A 17,303-nucleotide genomic window follows, 5' to 3' on the forward strand; every position below is an offset into this window, starting at 1 on the left:
GAATACCAAACTCAGTTTTGCTCCCGCTCTATTTTTAAATACGCACACTTGTATGCTTGTGTGTGTGTTGTTGTTGTAAGGCGGACGTAGTAGAGGACACCATGAGAACGTTAAAGGGGGAAGTGTGGGCGTGGATTGTATATAAAACCCTCGCCATATAATCAGGTGCGCCTTATGTGTGTGTTAAATACAGTAATGGCACACATAACTGAGACTGCGCCTTTTAGTACGGTGCGCCTTTTGGTCGTGAAAATACGGTAATAGAACAAAAGGCGACAGCCTAGGGCCGCGATGGAGACTAAACTGAACTAAAGATGGGGGAAGAGGAAACTCACAAAAAGTCCAGGGAGACGAGGTGGGGGGTAGCAGAGGGAGCCAATGGTGGACATGGCGAGGACAGAAGCAGGCAGGGGAGTGGTGAGAGTGGAGTGGGGAATTCCGGGGTGAGGGGAGAAGACAGAACCGGCAGGGCAATCCACGGGGGAGTCTGAGTCCAGGGAGCGACGTGTTTGAAACGTCGTGCAGCATGCAGTGGGGTGACGAGCAGACGAGGTAATCCTTAGATCCAAAGAGCAGTGTGCTCGCGGCGGAATGTGGCGTGTAGTTTGCGGGGTGTAGGGAGGTGGATGAAGCAGGCGAGAAAGTCCAGGGGTTTACTGAGTCCTAAGGTGATGCATGCGTGACGGGGAGCTGTCTGCAATGTCCCAGCAGAGAGCTGAAGGCAGAGCCAGGCTTTGAATGCAGCAGATTACTGATTGAAGCCAGCTGTGTACCTCCGCAGCCGCTTCCAATTACCCCGAGCAGAGAGCAGGAGAGGGAGGGGCATGACAACGGAAGTGCGCAGCGGCCAGAAGAACCGGGGGACAATATTTTCTGATGGACTGTTTTGATTGCGGGAGAGTTTAATGAAAGTTGAATGCTGCTGCTCAGTGATTTTTATTAATGTAGTTATGTGTTTTCATAAATCAGCAATGTCGGTCACCATGTTGAAATTGTCATAACGTTCTGTATGTGCTCTGCCGTCCATCATTTGGTTATTGTGAAACTGGCTCTGCAGTAAGTAGTGCTAACTGCTAGCGTTACGTTGGTAATGCTTGTAATTCTGATGAATTTCTTTAATAACCCAGCATGGGGGCAGCAGCAGCAGGCCCCAACAGGCCAGCTAGTTCCTGGACCATTAGGCCCAGGCCCTGCCAAAGCCCCAGATGCAGACGGCTCCCCACTGAGGAAACACTGGAATCTAAAATAGACGTATTGAAAATAACAGGTAAAACTAAAAATTAAAGAATAAAATAGCTACTAAAACATAAAGAATAGTAAAATAGTAAGTAAATAGTAAAATAAATGCTAAAATAGATAGTAAAATAAATACTAAAATAGTGAAATAATAATATAGTATACAAGATAATAAAATAAATAAATAAAAGCAAGACCAGGGAATAAACAGTATAAATCAAGGCATTAAGATAAAATAAAAGCATTATGTAAAAGCCAGTTTAAAAAGGTGAGTCTTGAGTCTGCATTTAAAAGTCTCTACGTTCTCTACAGCCCTCAGGTCCTCTGGCAGGCTGTTCCACAGGCGAGGGCCGTAATGTTGAAAAGCTGCCTCGCCATGTGTCACTGTATTCACCTTGGGAATTGTTAAAAGGCCAGTGCCAGAGGACCTGAGGGTCCGTGAGAGATTACAAGGTAAAAGTAGATCAGACAAATATGAAGGCCCAAGACCATTAACCCTTTACGCTTCAGTGCGTCGTAGGTGTACCGCCGGCGGTACACCTACTAATTTGCATAGGAATTTCAAGAATGTCCGACGGCTGCAAACACGATTATACAAACACGCCGATGGAAAACTTCGATTCTCATGAATCCGCCGGTATAAACAACTTTCAGATGCGATTACTACAGCGGGTGAGAAAAACACATTTGTCCGACAAAAACAAATATTCATCCATCCGTTCTCTATACACGGCTTCAACGCACACAGCGCGACTCACATTTCCGGGTTCATTATTACACACACAAAAAAAGATTCCACAAAAAACGGCCATAATCCAACCTTTTACATCCAGACGACACAAGCCAGTAAACTATTTTGTCCAAAACATGTCCTGAAGTCGTATAAAATCCCCGAATCGGTCATTTTCAAGGAAATGCACCTCGTGATGTGCGTCCAATATTCCCCGTATTTTTCGTAATTTTTTTTTATTTAAAAATAGAATATTAGCGATTTTTTGTACTGAAAACGGCTGGAATTGACTGAAGCTTAAAGGGTTAATACATTTAAAAACTGTTAAAATAATTTTAAAATCTACCCTGAAGCACACAGAGAGCCAATGCAGTGATTTTAAAACTGGTGTAATGTGGTCCCGCTTTCTGGTCTTCGTCAGGACTCGTGCAGCTGAGTTTTGCAATAATTGGAGGTGAGAGATAGTTTTTTTGGGAAGACCAGAAAGCAGGGCATTACAGTAGTCCATTCTACTAGAAATAAAAGCATGCATTAACATCTCTGTGTTTGCTAGAGAGAGAAATGGGCGGACTCTGGCTATATTCTTTAAATGGTAAAAAACCTGTTTTAGTTACTTGTTTAATGTGAGGTATAAAATTAAGCTCAGAGTCAAAAATGACGCCCAGATTTTTTACAGAAGCAGCAGGTTAAAGGATAGTGAAAGCAGTTTTGATAAAAGTTTCTCTCTCTTGGCTTCAGGGCCGATAACTAAAACCTCAGTTTTGTCCCGGTTGAGCTGCAAGAAATTCTCTGCCATCCAAGATTTGATGTCTAAAATACAGTTAAAAAGGGCATCGACTGGCCCTGTGTCATCAGGAGACAGGGCGATGTAAAGTTGAGTATCATCAGCGTTGCTGTGAAAACTGATTCTGTGTCTCCTGATGACATCTCCAAGTGGGAGCATGTATAAATTAAAAAGAATGGGACCTAAAGTTGAGCCTTGAGGCACGCCATATTTCATTTTGTGGACATCTGATGAGCATGTATCCAAACTTACCAGAAAACTTCTGTCAGAGAGATAGGAGTAAAACCATTTTAAAACAGTCCCAGAGAGGCCGACCAGGTGTTTAAGTCTAGATAAAAGAGTTGGGTGATCTACTGTGTCAAAGGCTGATATATGCATGTATACGTGTGTATACGTATGTAGTAAAACGTATTGTGAGGCATTTTGTTGTATACTGTAGTGTACTATAGTATGTGATAAAATACTGTAGTATGTTGGCAAAAATTCCAAGCTATGTCATGAAAAATGTCATAGTGTCGTAAAAAAACTCTAATAGTAAAGTATGTTTTAAATAAAGCATTAAAGTAACATTATGTTGTAAAAAGTCGTCATAGTAAAGTATGTTGTAAAGAAATGTCATAGTGAATCTTCTTGTATTGATGTTACAGAGTAGTATGTTGCATCAAAATTGGAAACTGTCATAATAAATATCATAATACAATGTGTGTTAAAATTATAGTAAAATGTGCTGTAAAAAATTGTACAGTATGTAAAAAAAGTTTAATATTCTATATCATAAAAACACATTATAGTATGTCACAAAATAATACAGAATAAAATCACAGAATATAGGACTGTTCACTTGACAATCAGGTCTCAATTCTTTTGGTTCTATCCTCAAATTATTTGTCTTTCAATGTTAATCACATATGCTGAAAAACTACAACATCCATTTTTCCATTGTAGTTTGATACCTCACACAATAAATGAGCAATTTGTTCCATCTTGTTTTAAAATTACTAGCACTGTGGTAACTTTTGTTCTTGTGAATCAAGACAACCATCATTTAGGAGCAAGTTAGCAAAAGTGGGTTGCAGAGAAATCCGCAGTTCTTATCGTCTACTTGTACAACACACTTGCGCTGACCTGTGGCAGTGGTTGCATGATCATAAAGGTGAATGAAAAGTTCTGAATGTAGTGTTGTTGTTGTAGGAGTTTTGTTCATTTACTCACCAACAAGGAGCTCCACAAAATATTCTTCATCATGTTTGGGAATGTAGCATCTGTATCTTCCATTATCAGATATTTTCAGTTGGGTGAGCTTCAGGGAACTGTTGCCTTGTTTCAGTTCATCTGCAGACATCGAAGCTCTTCCCTTGTAGGCTGCGTTTTGATTGTTAGTAAGTTCCTTCCCGTTGTGCCAAATATACACAAATCTGGGCTCCAGATCTGGCCTCCCCCACTCCACCGTCACCTGAGCAGCATCTAAACCAGCTTCCAGACGGCACGGCAGCACAGCGTCTCCACCAACCATCGATACAACGGATTCAGATGGAGCCATGGCCTGAGACTGACCTGTACAAAATAAATGTAGCTCATATCAAACAATCACAGCTTAAAGTTGGTGTAGTAAAAAGGTGCAACTGGCAGTGTAGACATGGACTTCATGTCATGTAAATATGTTTTGTTTGTTCTGGATCCAACAATAATAATGTCTTGTCCAAAACAGACCTTTATGAAACATTGTTCACAATAAAATTCTAAAACTATTCTGTGGTAGATGTCGACTCCTTTAGTTTCTGTATTATGTGTTTGTGTAGCTGTTTTTTTGTTGTTTTTTAACTTGGATTCATCTACTTTGACAAGAAAACAAGTTACACATGAGAAATGGTTGTAGAAATTGATTTAGGGCTCCCAAACACACAATGCCAACTTTCCAACTTTTTAACTTTACCATGAGAATTTGACTCTTGTACTTTCTTCTGACTTTAAATTCAGAATTCTGACTTTTGTCAACTTCGAAATTTCTGACTTTATCTGAAATTCTAAGTTTTTGGTCAGTTCTTACTCTTTTAAGCTGAAATCTGTCTTTCATCTTAGAATTTGGTCAGACGTTTGACTTTAAACCTAAAAACACAATTTTGAAGCCATAATTATTATATATCTTGGCTAAAATCTGTCTGTAAGCTCAGAATTTATTCTGGCTATTGTCTGACTTCAAACATAAAATTCAAGTTTGAAACTCAAAATTCTGACGTTTGTATTAAATTATCACTGCAAACTCAAAATTAAGTTCAAACTTTTTTAAAATCCTAAATTACGTCTTTAAACTTAAAATTCATTCTGGCCATGTCTGAAATCATAGTGTCAACTCAGATTTCTGATTTTGTACTCAAAAATCTGACACTCATTATTCATTCAGATTTTCTTTTGAAGTCTGACTTTAAATTCAGTTCTGACTTTGATAGGATCAGTTTCATCACCACTGATCCCACCAAATCAAATTCAAGCAAGAAACTAAGGAATGCAAAAGTGTTTAAAAAACAACAATAAAACAACAAAAAACTAAATCTATAAATTATAATCACACAGGTAGAACTCTGCAATAATGTAGTAAAGACCACAGACCTCCTCCAAACTGTAATCAAAAATCCTCTTCATTTTCTTCCAGTCCAAAATCATTATTTTTTCTTTGTTTCTTTTTGGTCTGGTGTAGTATATTTTTTACTGATATTTTATTAATTACATCTTCCAGTAGAATTTTATGACCATTTTATCAGTTTTTATTTCAGACCAGTACAAATCAATGCTATTGTGTCCACTATAATTATCATCTCTACTGACCCCCTGCTTTCACATTGACTCAAACCAAGTCAAGATGAACCAAGAAAGTAAGGAAAGTAAAAGGATTATATACATGTATATATATATATATATATATATATATATATATATCACAGCACAGGAAGAACTCTGCAACAATGTAGTTAACATAATAGATGTCCTCCAAAGCCTCATCAAAATCCTCTTCATTTTCTTCAGTCTCATCCTTTTCGTGACTTTCCAATCCAAAACTATTATTCTGCTTTATTTCTTCTCAGCCTGCTGCCATGTGTTTTTAATTAATCTTATCCTATTTACATCTTAAATTCTCATTTTATCACCTTTTTATGATTTTTCTTCAAACCACCACAATAAAGTTTGTTGTTGAGAGTATCATTGCCATCTCCACTGACCCCCTGTTTTCACACTGACTCAAACCAATCAAACTGAAGCAAAAAATTAAGGAAAACGAAAGGGTTTAAAGACAAACAAAAAACCCTAAAAGTACAAACAATAATCACACAGGAGAAACTCCACAACAATGTAGTTAAGATCAAAGACCTCCTCCAACGTCTCATCTTCTTCCTTTTCTTCCAGTCCAAAAGTATGATTATGCTTTGTTTCTTTTCAATCTGCTGCAGTGAGTTTCTATTTATCTTATCCTAGCTGAATCTTAAATTCTGACGTCATCACCTTTTTTCTACTTTTTTCAAAGCACCATAAGTACAATTTAATGGTAATAGTATCATTATCATCTCCACTGACCTTTATTATTCGTACGGACTCAAATTAAAACAAACTGAAGCAAGAAACTAAGGAAAGCAAAATAAATAAATAAATAAATAAACAACACCAAAAAGCTAAATGTATAAACTATAATTGTACAGGAAGAACTCTGTAACAACGTAGTTAACACCATAGACCTCCTCCAAAGTCTCATTAAATATCTTCTTTATTTTCTTCTAAGTCTAATCCTCTTCCTTTCCTTCCAATCCAAAATTATTATTTTGCTTGTTTCTTCTCAGTCTGATGCCATGTGTTTTTATTTAATCTTATCCTATTTGCATCTCAAATTCTCATTTTATCACCTTTTTATGAGATTTTTGCAGAGCACCTGAAATGCAGTTTGTTGTTAAACGTAAGATATAAACTTGAAAAATCAGAATTTTTACTCTTTTTTTTTTTAGCTTAATTCAGTTTTAAAACTTGACTGACTCTTGTCTGATGTCTGACTTAAAAATACAACTCTGACATCAAATTGAGAATTGTGAATTTTTGCCAAGTCTGAATTGTCTTTCAACTTAAACTTAAATTTGACTTTTGTCTAAAGTCTGAATTTAAACTCTGAATTTTGACATTTGTCTTAAATTTGACTTTTGCCACAAATCTGACAAAAAATGTTTAAATTTTGAGGAAGACGAAGTTCAGTTTAACTTTAGATGTCTGACATCGACCAAAGATGAAATATTGACGTCATTGATTTCTCCACATTATAAAGCAACGAGCAACCTGTAAATCCTAATTTCTAATCTTTTCAATGTTGCTGTAACAGCATTCTGAAACTATGGTTAAATTTAATATAAATTTAAGATTAGATTCGGCTACAAGACTCTTTGCTGTGCAGAAGTTCAAGTCAAAGTCAAGGTCAAGTCATGCAGTTTTACCTGATCTGTGCTACAATAAATACTTTGAGACCAATCCACCCAAGAAGAAGAGATGTGAGTTTGGATGATGAGTTCATTTGTTGGGTTAAACACAAAATGCAAAGAGTGTGTGTGTGTCAAAGTTACCTTCATCAAGGTGTGTCAGAAGAAGGAAAACCAACACGTTGAAGCTTCTGAGCGGAGATTTAAGAGATGATCCCTCCATCATGTGAACCATCCTGAGTGCTGAACATTCAGACACACAGGAATGGCATAAGAAGAATAATTCAAAAAAGTAGGTTTGATGCTTATTTTTATTTATTTATTTATTTATTTTTTACAAAAAACTGTCCAATTACAAGAACTAATTCTAGAAAAGATGATTGAGTCCAGTCACAGAAGCAGATTCCGGTAAAGCAGAGAACATTTACAGTATCATAACAGTCATTTCAGTTGCATTCAGCTGAATAATTAGTGTATACATGTTTAAATGGATAATATCTGCAGCAGAATGCAGTATCACCAGCAACATAATTCCACACAGTCTGTTATTTATTGGCTGTGGAGGCTGTTTTTCTGTCTAATTCAACTTTCTTTTAACAGTAAAGTGCTAGAAACTATGACAGGAGCTCCAATAAAAGCTTAAATCCATTTCAGAAAAAGTAAAATACCTGTTCAGAGCGTCAAAGCGTCGCCTCTCCTCTCAGTGAGCTGTACGGTCAGCAGTCTCTGATAAGGTTTAGACTCTGGTCATGGATGTGTAAAATACAAAGAGGTGTGGTCACTGCTGACGTGTCTGTAGCTTCATTTTATTCATTCTTCATCTAAAACTGTCATCCAGCATTAAATCAGTCAGGAAATAAAACCTTGAAGTTAAACTTTTAAAACAATGCAGACAGAAACAAATCCATATTTCTATGAGAATTTAGAGTTTCTTGTTGTTTTATTATGTCTTGTTAATGTTTAATCTGAACTCGTTGTTCCTCCTTAATAAAAGTGTTTGGACTTTGAACAGATGAAATAAAAAAGTGTTCATTCTGCTATTTGTGCATCATCCAGGTGTGTATAAATGCATCTTGTCTGTTCAAATATCATTGTAATCTTGCAAATTATGTTGTCTTGGACTATTATAAACATGGTGGGTCTGTTTTTGGTTTCATGCTTTAAATTATCAGTAAAAACTCAGAATGAACAAATTACTGAACCTTTGTACAGATGAAGAAAATGATTGAAGTTGTGCTTTTATTGTAGATTGAATGTAATGATTTACAGGACGTTTGTTTTATCACACAGAGCAAACACTGATATTTTAGTATTTAACACAACACCTTCCCAGAATGATGAGACATTATTTTTTTCATTGCAGAGTTGCACTCCTAAAACAAAACAAACAAACAAACAAAAAAAAAACAATGAAATAATGAAATCATTAACTGCAATCTGTTCAACATATCTGTAGTTCCACATTTAAACAGTTACCTGCTGCACTACTGCACAGAAACCATTTGGTGCTTTATCTTTGGGATTTCGATTAATTTAACCCAGGTTTGAAAAGCATGTTCTGTTTTTTTTTTTTTTTTTAAAAAGCAAAACACCAAAATTATATAATTTTTTTAGAGCCAGAAAATGTAAAAATATATAGTCGTCTGCCCTTGGCTGGGTAGGATTTCAGACATCAAAACACAAAACTCTTTGTCAGTGTCCTTGTATAAATTGCATAATCAAAGGCCTCTAGATTTGTATGCTCGCAGCTTCTCTCTAGTGTACATGCTAGTTTTTTCAACTAAATATAAATAAATATCAGGCCACTGAATATTGGGCCACTTACTAACATCATAGTCCCATTTGGTAAGTGTACAGGGATGTGGGAGCCTCTTGCCATTTGTTAAAGTGAGTTTTTTAAAGTATTTTTCATGATCTTTCACTGATAATGCACCCGCATGGCTTGACAAGCCACTGCGAGCCGCCACACTTCTGGCTCCAGGGTGCGCGCGCAGCCCTCTTTATTTACCAACAGTAAATGGGTTTATATAAATAATAGGAAAAGGAAAACATTGGAAAAATTGGTGAGGGTAGTGAAGAGATTACAGAAGAGAAAAGTACTGGACTGTATGGAGCTGTCGTTATGGTTGTGTTTAATAGACTTACTGTCTGTTTAGTAGTGTTGTAATTGCTATAACATAACTGTAAAAGGCATATTTTTGGAAGGAAAAAAAACAAAATTTTGGTGCATTATCCCACGTGACACAATCCTTGCGGTGGCGGAAGTGGCCTGACTGATTGGAAATCTCCCGGCCTGAATTTCTTTCCCAGTCCGGCCCTGAACAGACAACCCGGTCTCACGGGGATTCGTGAAACTGTCACGTAAGTTTTAGTTTCGGTTTCGTGCGCACTAACACGATTTCGTCATGTTTTTCGTGCCGCTCACCACGAAATGTTTTTCGCTGTGGTAATCACATCTGAAAGTGGTTTATACCGGCGGATTCATGACGATCTAAGCTGTCCATCGGCGTATACTGCTTGTGTGATCGCGTTTGCGGCCGCCGGCCGCCGGACATTCTTGAAATTCCTATGCAAATTGGTAAGTGTACCACCGGCTTATGGTTAGGTTATGGTTAGGTTATGGTTAGGGTTATGGTTAGGGTTATGTTTAGGAACGATGTCATGCAAAATATAGCGTTGGATTCGCCACGGTTTTACATTAAAAATATAATATACACATTCTTTTGAAATACGTTCTGAGTGGCACGAAAAGTCCGCCGTTTAAAATACATTGGTGTGCATTTCGTGGTGAGCGGCACGAAAAACATGACGAAATCGTGTTGGTGCACACGAAACCGAAACTAAAACTTTCACGAATCCCCGTGAGATCGGGCTGGAACAGAAGCCGACAAACTGCCACAAACTCAAAGGCAGTAATAAAGTAATTCAAACAAAAGAGGGCGCTGTTGCACTCTGGTTCACACACAGGCGTTTGAGGAGCTCAGCTCAGTGTCAGGTGGGGTTCCTTCATCCTCCTCCTGGTGGAACACTTTCCCATCAGGCTGTTCTCTCCACTTCAGGGTGACTCCATTCACTCTGTTCTCCTTCAGTTTTTGCTGCAGCTGGAAGACCAACATGGGTAACACTTTATAATAACTATACACTATTAAGCATTAGTTAAGCATTGGTTAAGCATAATTTCAGCATTAGTTAATCCTTAAATCCTCATGAACTCATCATGAATTCACCATTAGTAATGCATTACAAAGCATTAGTAAAGACAGTTTTAAATGTTCAACCAACACATTATTAAGCATTAGTTAAACATTAGTAAAGTGCTTAATTCATCGTTAACTCATCATTTGTAACTAATTAGTTATACGTGCTTAATTAATCATGAATTCATGATCTGTATGGCATTTATTATGCATTACTAAGCACTTAATAAATCCGGTTAAAAATGTTTTGTTGCTCATTGATAATCTCAGATGTTAATACTTTATAAAGGGTTAGCAACTGTGTTAGTATATGATTTACAAACACATATTCATACTCAATGAATAACTTATTAATGCGGTTACTACTCATTAGTTAAGTATATTCCGTGAGCCCATCTAAAGTGAGGACTATCTATGCTTTATAAAGCATTTATAAAGGACACAGAAGCAAAGATATACAAAGTGTCAGTTTTATTGGTCCCAACAATACAAGCTCTTTTAAATACACACTTTAAACAAATACAATCTATAAAATTTCAAGTAAACTTGACAAACATCTTCAAATAACAGTCTGTGATCGTATAAAATAGAAAAATAAAATACAAGCTCTTTTAAATACACACTTTGCAATCCTTAACATTTCAAGTAAACTGGTGAACTATCTCTTCAGGGCACACACACATCAGAGGTAAGTGGCTGCCTGATTCTGGGATTCCGCCAGTGCATTTCAATGGTGTGCCCTTGAAGTGCACAAAGTGCTTTACAGTAAAACAAATATACCGTTTTCAAATATTGCAAGATAACACTAGATAATTTCTGCAACCTGTTTGCCTCTACGATCAGCTGCCATCTTCCCAGCGTGATATGGCTCTCTCTCCGACTTCCGCATTTCAGAAAAATTAAAAAAAAACCCGTGCGGTCTCACTCTCCAGAACCGCGGATGAGGCTGGGACTGGTAGGCATAGATATATACAAACACTAGATGGCTCATGAGCGTTGTCAGCCTATGGGGAGCGACGTCGCCACATGGCGGCCATCTTGGGACAGGGCTGCTCAATCACTCATAACATTAAAGTCAATGGAGCATGGATTTTAAAATCACTGTAGATTGCTCAATTTTCAACCGATTTTAGAACAGCTTGGTTTGTTATAAACGTCAGAGATGTACTTCGTTTACTGCTTACATAAGAATAATTAAAACCATTGAATTCATATAATAATGAACACAGATATCATCTTTTTTCAGCATAAATGGATGTAAATGTAATTTTATTATTTAGCATTGCACTTCTTTATTACTATAAGCTTTCTAATGCACAGATAAAAACAAAGCTCAACCAAAATCAATGCACAACAAACAGAGATGTCTTTTCTTTTCATGAACCTGGTGCCTACATTACCCACGACGCATTTCGGCTGCAGGCTAACTAATCCAGGCATAGATGTGTACAAACAATAAGTCTAAGGTCTCAATCAAAGTCTCTTAACAAGCAAATAAATACAACCACAACCACAAAGAATGTAATTTCGCCTAAAGATTCAGTTCTCAAAAAACGTTGGTCTCAGGAAAACCTAATAATTGAAAATCAGATTGTGAGTAACACCATCTTCAATGTGAGTAGCCAGGCAGAAAAGACACACAACTATGCCGCATTTTTCAAAACGAAAAGCTGCGATTTCGGAATTGAGCCCGAATCATAGCCACGTTAATAAGGCTTGTAATAAACTAAACCGTTTGTAAATCAATCAAGAATTGAGCGAGTTGTGAGTGTTAAAGTGAGGAAATCATCCACCTTACCATTGACTACAGTACAGTGCGCCAGAGCAGTCCCCTGTCCTAAGATGGCCGCCAAGTGACGACGCCGCCGACTCCGTCTTGAGACATCTAGTGTTTGTATATATCTATGCTGGTAGGACTCTCTGGGATTTTGGAGCATGCGCACTAGCATTTTTGACGGTAAAAGCATGCGCAGTAGCGTCCTACACGTCCCAGAGTCCTACAAGTCCCAGCCTCCTCCGCGGTTCTGGAGAGCGAGACCGCGCGTTTTTTTTAAATTTTTCTGAAATGCGGAAGTCGGAGAGAGAGAGCCATATCACGCTGGGGAGATGGCAGCTGATCGTAGAGGCCAACAGGTTGCAGAAATTATCTAGTGTTATCTTGCAATATTTGAAAACGGTATATTTGTTTGCATGGATCTATAGGTCGATCCATGCAGATCCTGACCCTGGCAGTCGGTTTTTGACCTGCTGGTCCTGGATGGCGTTGGTCACAGTGGCCAGGTCAACACAGTTCTCCCTGCAGTACTTCTGAGCATCTGATCAATTCATGGCTTTCGTCACACCAAAAAATTCACAATTCTCTTGTGTTCCTGCAGCTTGAGGGGGAGATCAATTCACAACTTGAATTTCTGAACATGTTTTGCAACATAATCAAGTGACTTACATATTCCCATCACTTTATTAAAAGCACAGCCGCAAGATAAAAACTCGACTTTGTTGACTTAGATTAACATTCCTCAAAAAAAGTGCCAGTTGAATTTTTAAATGTGCCAATCGAGTGTTCACAGTTCTGGTAATTAAAGGGGAACTTCGGTTTTTTTCAACCTGGGGTCTGTTTTCATGTCATTTCATACAAGTGAGTGATGAAGAAATGAATTTTCGACATAGCTCCAGTATTTAGCCAGGCAGGCAGCTTAGCAGCTCAGCTAGCAGCTCAGCTAGCGAAAAGTATGGGGCAGCTGGCCCCCCCGCGTCAAAGTCCCCCCTAACGTGCTTTTTTCCCCACACTGACCGGCTCAGATAGTCTCAACGAGTATCCCACAACATACTAGAGATAAGAAGTGAACGAAAACCTCCACATTACCTGGCGATCGCTCTTTGTTGTGGTCTGTATCCAAATCTCAGGACGCTAGAAAGCAAATCTCCTTCTGAAATAGCGCGATAGCTCGCGCCAAAACACCAGTGGAATTTAATAAATATATCACAAATGCCTAAAATGTTTTCCAAAACAGCATGTCTGGACTACAAATAATATTGAACTTAAACCAACTGCAGCTCTAAACTCAATTAAGACTCAGCATTCATTATTCCATATCTAGTTCTCCTTGTAAAATACTGAAAATATGGAGCACTATCATCTAAATGTGCCTCTGACTGTCTCCAGCCTTTGTTTATCGGTGGGTCCCCTGATGGTAGGTTGTCATGCGTAAGTGTAAGAGTGTGTATCAGAGAAAAAGCTTTTCTACAAAACAAGGGCCTACTGCGTTTATGTGAGTGTTGGTGTTTTACAGGCAACTGGCCGGTGCATATTTATTCATGTATTTAAAAGGATCCCCATTAGCTAATGCCAATGGCACCAGCTAGTTTTCCTGGGGTCTGATAAACAGCTCTATGTCTATATGGAACTATGGATATACAAATGTGTCTCAGCAGCTTCACTGTGTATATATAGTAGCAGTAAAAATAATTGGACACACCTTCACACCCAGTGGGTTTTATTCATTTTAATTGTTTTTGATGTTTTAGATCAATACTGCAGATATCAACACGATGAAAGAACACGTGAAACAAGAAAAGCACTCAGAGTGCAGGATTCTGACAAAGCTGCTCAGTCATTGTACAATTTCCAATGGCACAAATATTTCACAAAAAATGACCTTCCGCTGAGCACAGTCACGTGTTACACATGTGTACATTATGTACGGATACCAAATCGGCCTATATATGTAGTAGGTGGCAGGAACTGATGGGACTCAGAAACACCCCAGAATTTAATCAACTGTTCCTTGTATAATTTCTGACAGATAAGTCCTGATAAATCCACAGTGGTGGATTTGTAATGGGATCGCAATTCTGTGAATGTCAAAAGCTGCAAAGAGCTGCAGCAGGTCTACTCTTATAAACAGCATCTCCAGACGTGTGAACGGAAACCAGACAGAAGAGAAAATAAAGCAGCTCACTCGTACTACCAAACCGCACACACCAAATAAAGACAGGTGGTGATGATAATGTGCAAGAACTGCTCTCTGCTTTAGAAAATAGAACACCTTTGAGAAGAACGAGGCAGTTTATGAACACACAGCTGCTTTAGAAACCACTGAGTTCTGTGCAAATTCACCGCTAATTGTATGTTTTTATAGACTCTTAAGAACTTAAAAAAGAAATACAATTTACTAAAGTGTCAATTTACCATTATATACAGTATTGATAATAAAAAATGCAAAATGCATGTTTTACAACTCGTTAAAAATGAAGCTAAAGAGTATATTTACTGTAGAAATATTGAAGAATTACCAATGTATTGTCACATCACTGAATGAGAATATGTGACAAAGTCTCTCCATAACCAACTTCAACATGGAGGCAGAGCTTTAAACACATTTTCTTATCATCAGTCAACTTTCAGAGACCTGTAAAACACAGAAAACACAAAAAAATCTGATCAATAAACATTAACCAGTGAGTTATTTGAACTTCCTTAGTCCTGACTTTTTATATAGGTTTGTCAGAAAGGGGAAAGTGACAGAAGCTAAACTGAAGAAAGTTTTCACAGTTAAATGCACTGGGTGCTTTAAATCATCAACATCAAGTATAACAATTTGTGGATATCAGAAATAGACTACATTTATATAGTTGTGTAATGTTGTCTGCAGGTTTCCTTTTTTTAAATTTAACCAAGAAGTTCTGCTGCCTAAATTTAACCAGAAAAGCAAATGAAGAAATTTAAGTCACAAATTAAAGTGAAATTAAGTGGAAAACAACGTAGGACACAAGCTTTATTCTTCCTGTTAAACCTCCTTTTAATCACATAACTTCTACATCTCCTTATGAGGCCTGAATCTGGAAAATCTCCTAAATTAAGGTTAACTTTGAGACGCCACCTGCTTTGAAATACCATCAGTATTTATCCCTCTGAGAATGAAAATGCTGTTAACAACTATTAATTTAAGCCACCAAATAACAAAAATATAATTTCACTTTAGTAATAGATCTTTGAGTGCTCTTGTTTGGACTCTCAGTACAGTTTAGGATGTGAACTGTGCAGTTTTACCTGTAGATGACTGAAGAATATATGGCAGCATCCTCTTGTAAACCAGGCTTGTTGCCTCCTTTGGACATTTGTCGCTCTGTTTGAGAAACAAAAGAACACATTTTTTTAATACAGGCATATTTAAAATAAATCAATAACTTGAAAAACACTGAAATGGTATTATTACATTAATTAGCTATTTAAATGTGTGAAAGACTGATGATAATCATTATAATAAATGCAGCATGGCTCAGAAACAGAGAACAGAGGAGCAAGTTGTTAGAAGATACATTCAGCATGGACAAACATCTTTGTACAGCTGATGAGCAGAGTAGATGCAGTTCGTAGGAGATGGGAAAATGTAAATAGTTAAATGCAACACCTTGAGAAGTGTGAAACCCTTTCTTAAACTAAAACAGTTTCATATGTTTTTTGGTTTATGGCTTTACAGTTGTGTCCTACAACAGAATTGAAACATGTCTGAGTTCTGTCTACTTCTTCATGGTTGTTCTGTTTCCACTGAGGTGCAGGACTATGTTGATGTGAAAAAAGAATGCACAGTGAAGAAGAAGGAACAACAAAATGCCATGTTGCTGTACCTCTGTATATGCTGCAGAGTTTTACACTCATCACCAGCAGCAGCAGATCCACCGATAAAACAATGACAACAGTCCACAGAAACACGAGGACCTGAGGGGAGTGATGGTCACTGGGTTCTGGAAAGATGACTTTAAACAACACAAAACATAAGAACAGAAACTTAACACATGCATCAGGACAAAACAAGCAATCCCAGCCACCAATCTGCTGCTGATAAATGGCAGAATTGTGACATTTTCTGACATTCAGAGGTACAACAGACAGCGATAGCAGACCTTTATGTTTCGAACACACCAGCAGTAACAAAAAAAAAACAAATCGCATTGAACATGTTAAACAAACACACGGTTACACACAATGAAAAATGAATCACCTGTTTTTTGTTTCTCTACAGCCAACCACATCTCAGGTGACTCTGCATATCCGGGGATGTTGCACTTGTAGAGTCCTTCATTAGACTTGGAGACGTTCTGGATTATGTAGATCATGTTGTCATACCGCGTCTCGAGATAGATGCCATCTTTGTAGAAATCAACTGTGTGGTTAGACTCAGTTTTCTTGTTGATACAGCGAAGAATCACATCATCTCCCTCCATCACAGGCTGCTCAGGAATTTCCAGCATCACAGAATCAGCTGAGAAACACAATAAAAAGGTATTTTGTTCTTCACATTCATAACATTAAAGCTGAAGTTTATATGAATCTAGGTTCCTTAACTGTTCTGATGACTATTTCTAAAGAGTAATCAAAAGGCATATTTCATCAATGAAGATAATTATCAAGATTATCACGAGTATTGAGGATAATAACCTGTTTTTCATCACTGTAGGATCATTTTTCACAGCAATCTAAAGTCCTGGAACCAGAACAACCATGAAGAAGGAGAACTCAGAAAATGTCTAATGTTCAAAATGACACAGTTATCATTCCATTAATGATAAAAAATGAAAAAAAGTTGTTTTTGGTTGTTCATTTACAGAATAATAATAATATAACATCAGCCTGGGATCAGCAAGTATTTCCAAATGCCCACACCTGTTACCAGTTCTGGAAAAAACAAAATGGTGACGCTCAAACTGTTCCTATTTAACAATTTACATGTTTTAATTTTCGCCACATGACTGTTGGTTGCAGCAGAGTCCATAGTATCTTCACAGTTGTGTTGTGGAGTGCAGAATATTTAGCTTTTTTGCTGTATTATGTTAATGCAAACGCTTTACTTTTAATCAATTTCTAAATGAACTGCATCGAGCAAACTGACTTTCACATAATATCACAA

General features: G+C 37.5%; 2 protein-coding genes across 6 annotated transcripts in view; one reads left to right on the top strand and one right to left on the bottom strand.

Moving 5' to 3' along the window:
- The window catches only part of LOC110971042 (butyrophilin subfamily 2 member A2-like), a 184,496-nt gene that overhangs the window by 28,583 nt on the left and 138,610 nt on the right, over positions 1-17,303 (top strand). The window lies entirely within an intron of this gene.
- The window catches only part of LOC110972306 (butyrophilin subfamily 3 member A2-like), a 113,777-nt gene that overhangs the window by 7,096 nt on the left and 89,378 nt on the right, over positions 1-17,303 (bottom strand). The window contains exons 1-3 of one of the 5 annotated variants that reach the window (XM_051943919.1): positions 7,867-7,921; positions 7,343-7,441; positions 3,963-4,304 (exon numbers count right to left, since the gene is read on the bottom strand). The exons of 2 other annotated variants lie outside the window; for them this stretch is intronic. In XM_051943919.1, coding sequence (XP_051799879.1) covers positions 3,963-4,304; positions 7,343-7,433 — 433 coding nt within the window. In that variant the 5' untranslated portion in view covers positions 7,434-7,441; positions 7,867-7,921. Of the gene's footprint in view, positions 1-3,962; positions 4,305-7,342; positions 7,442-7,866; positions 7,922-17,303 lie in introns of those variants that run through there. 2 more of the 5 variants (XM_051943921.1, XM_051943922.1) reach the window with 2 other exon arrangements.

Source organism: Acanthochromis polyacanthus, chromosome 23 (genome assembly GCF_021347895.1).
Source record: "Acanthochromis polyacanthus isolate Apoly-LR-REF ecotype Palm Island chromosome 23, KAUST_Apoly_ChrSc, whole genome shotgun sequence".
NCBI classification, from domain to species: domain Eukaryota; kingdom Metazoa; phylum Chordata; class Actinopteri; family Pomacentridae; genus Acanthochromis; species Acanthochromis polyacanthus.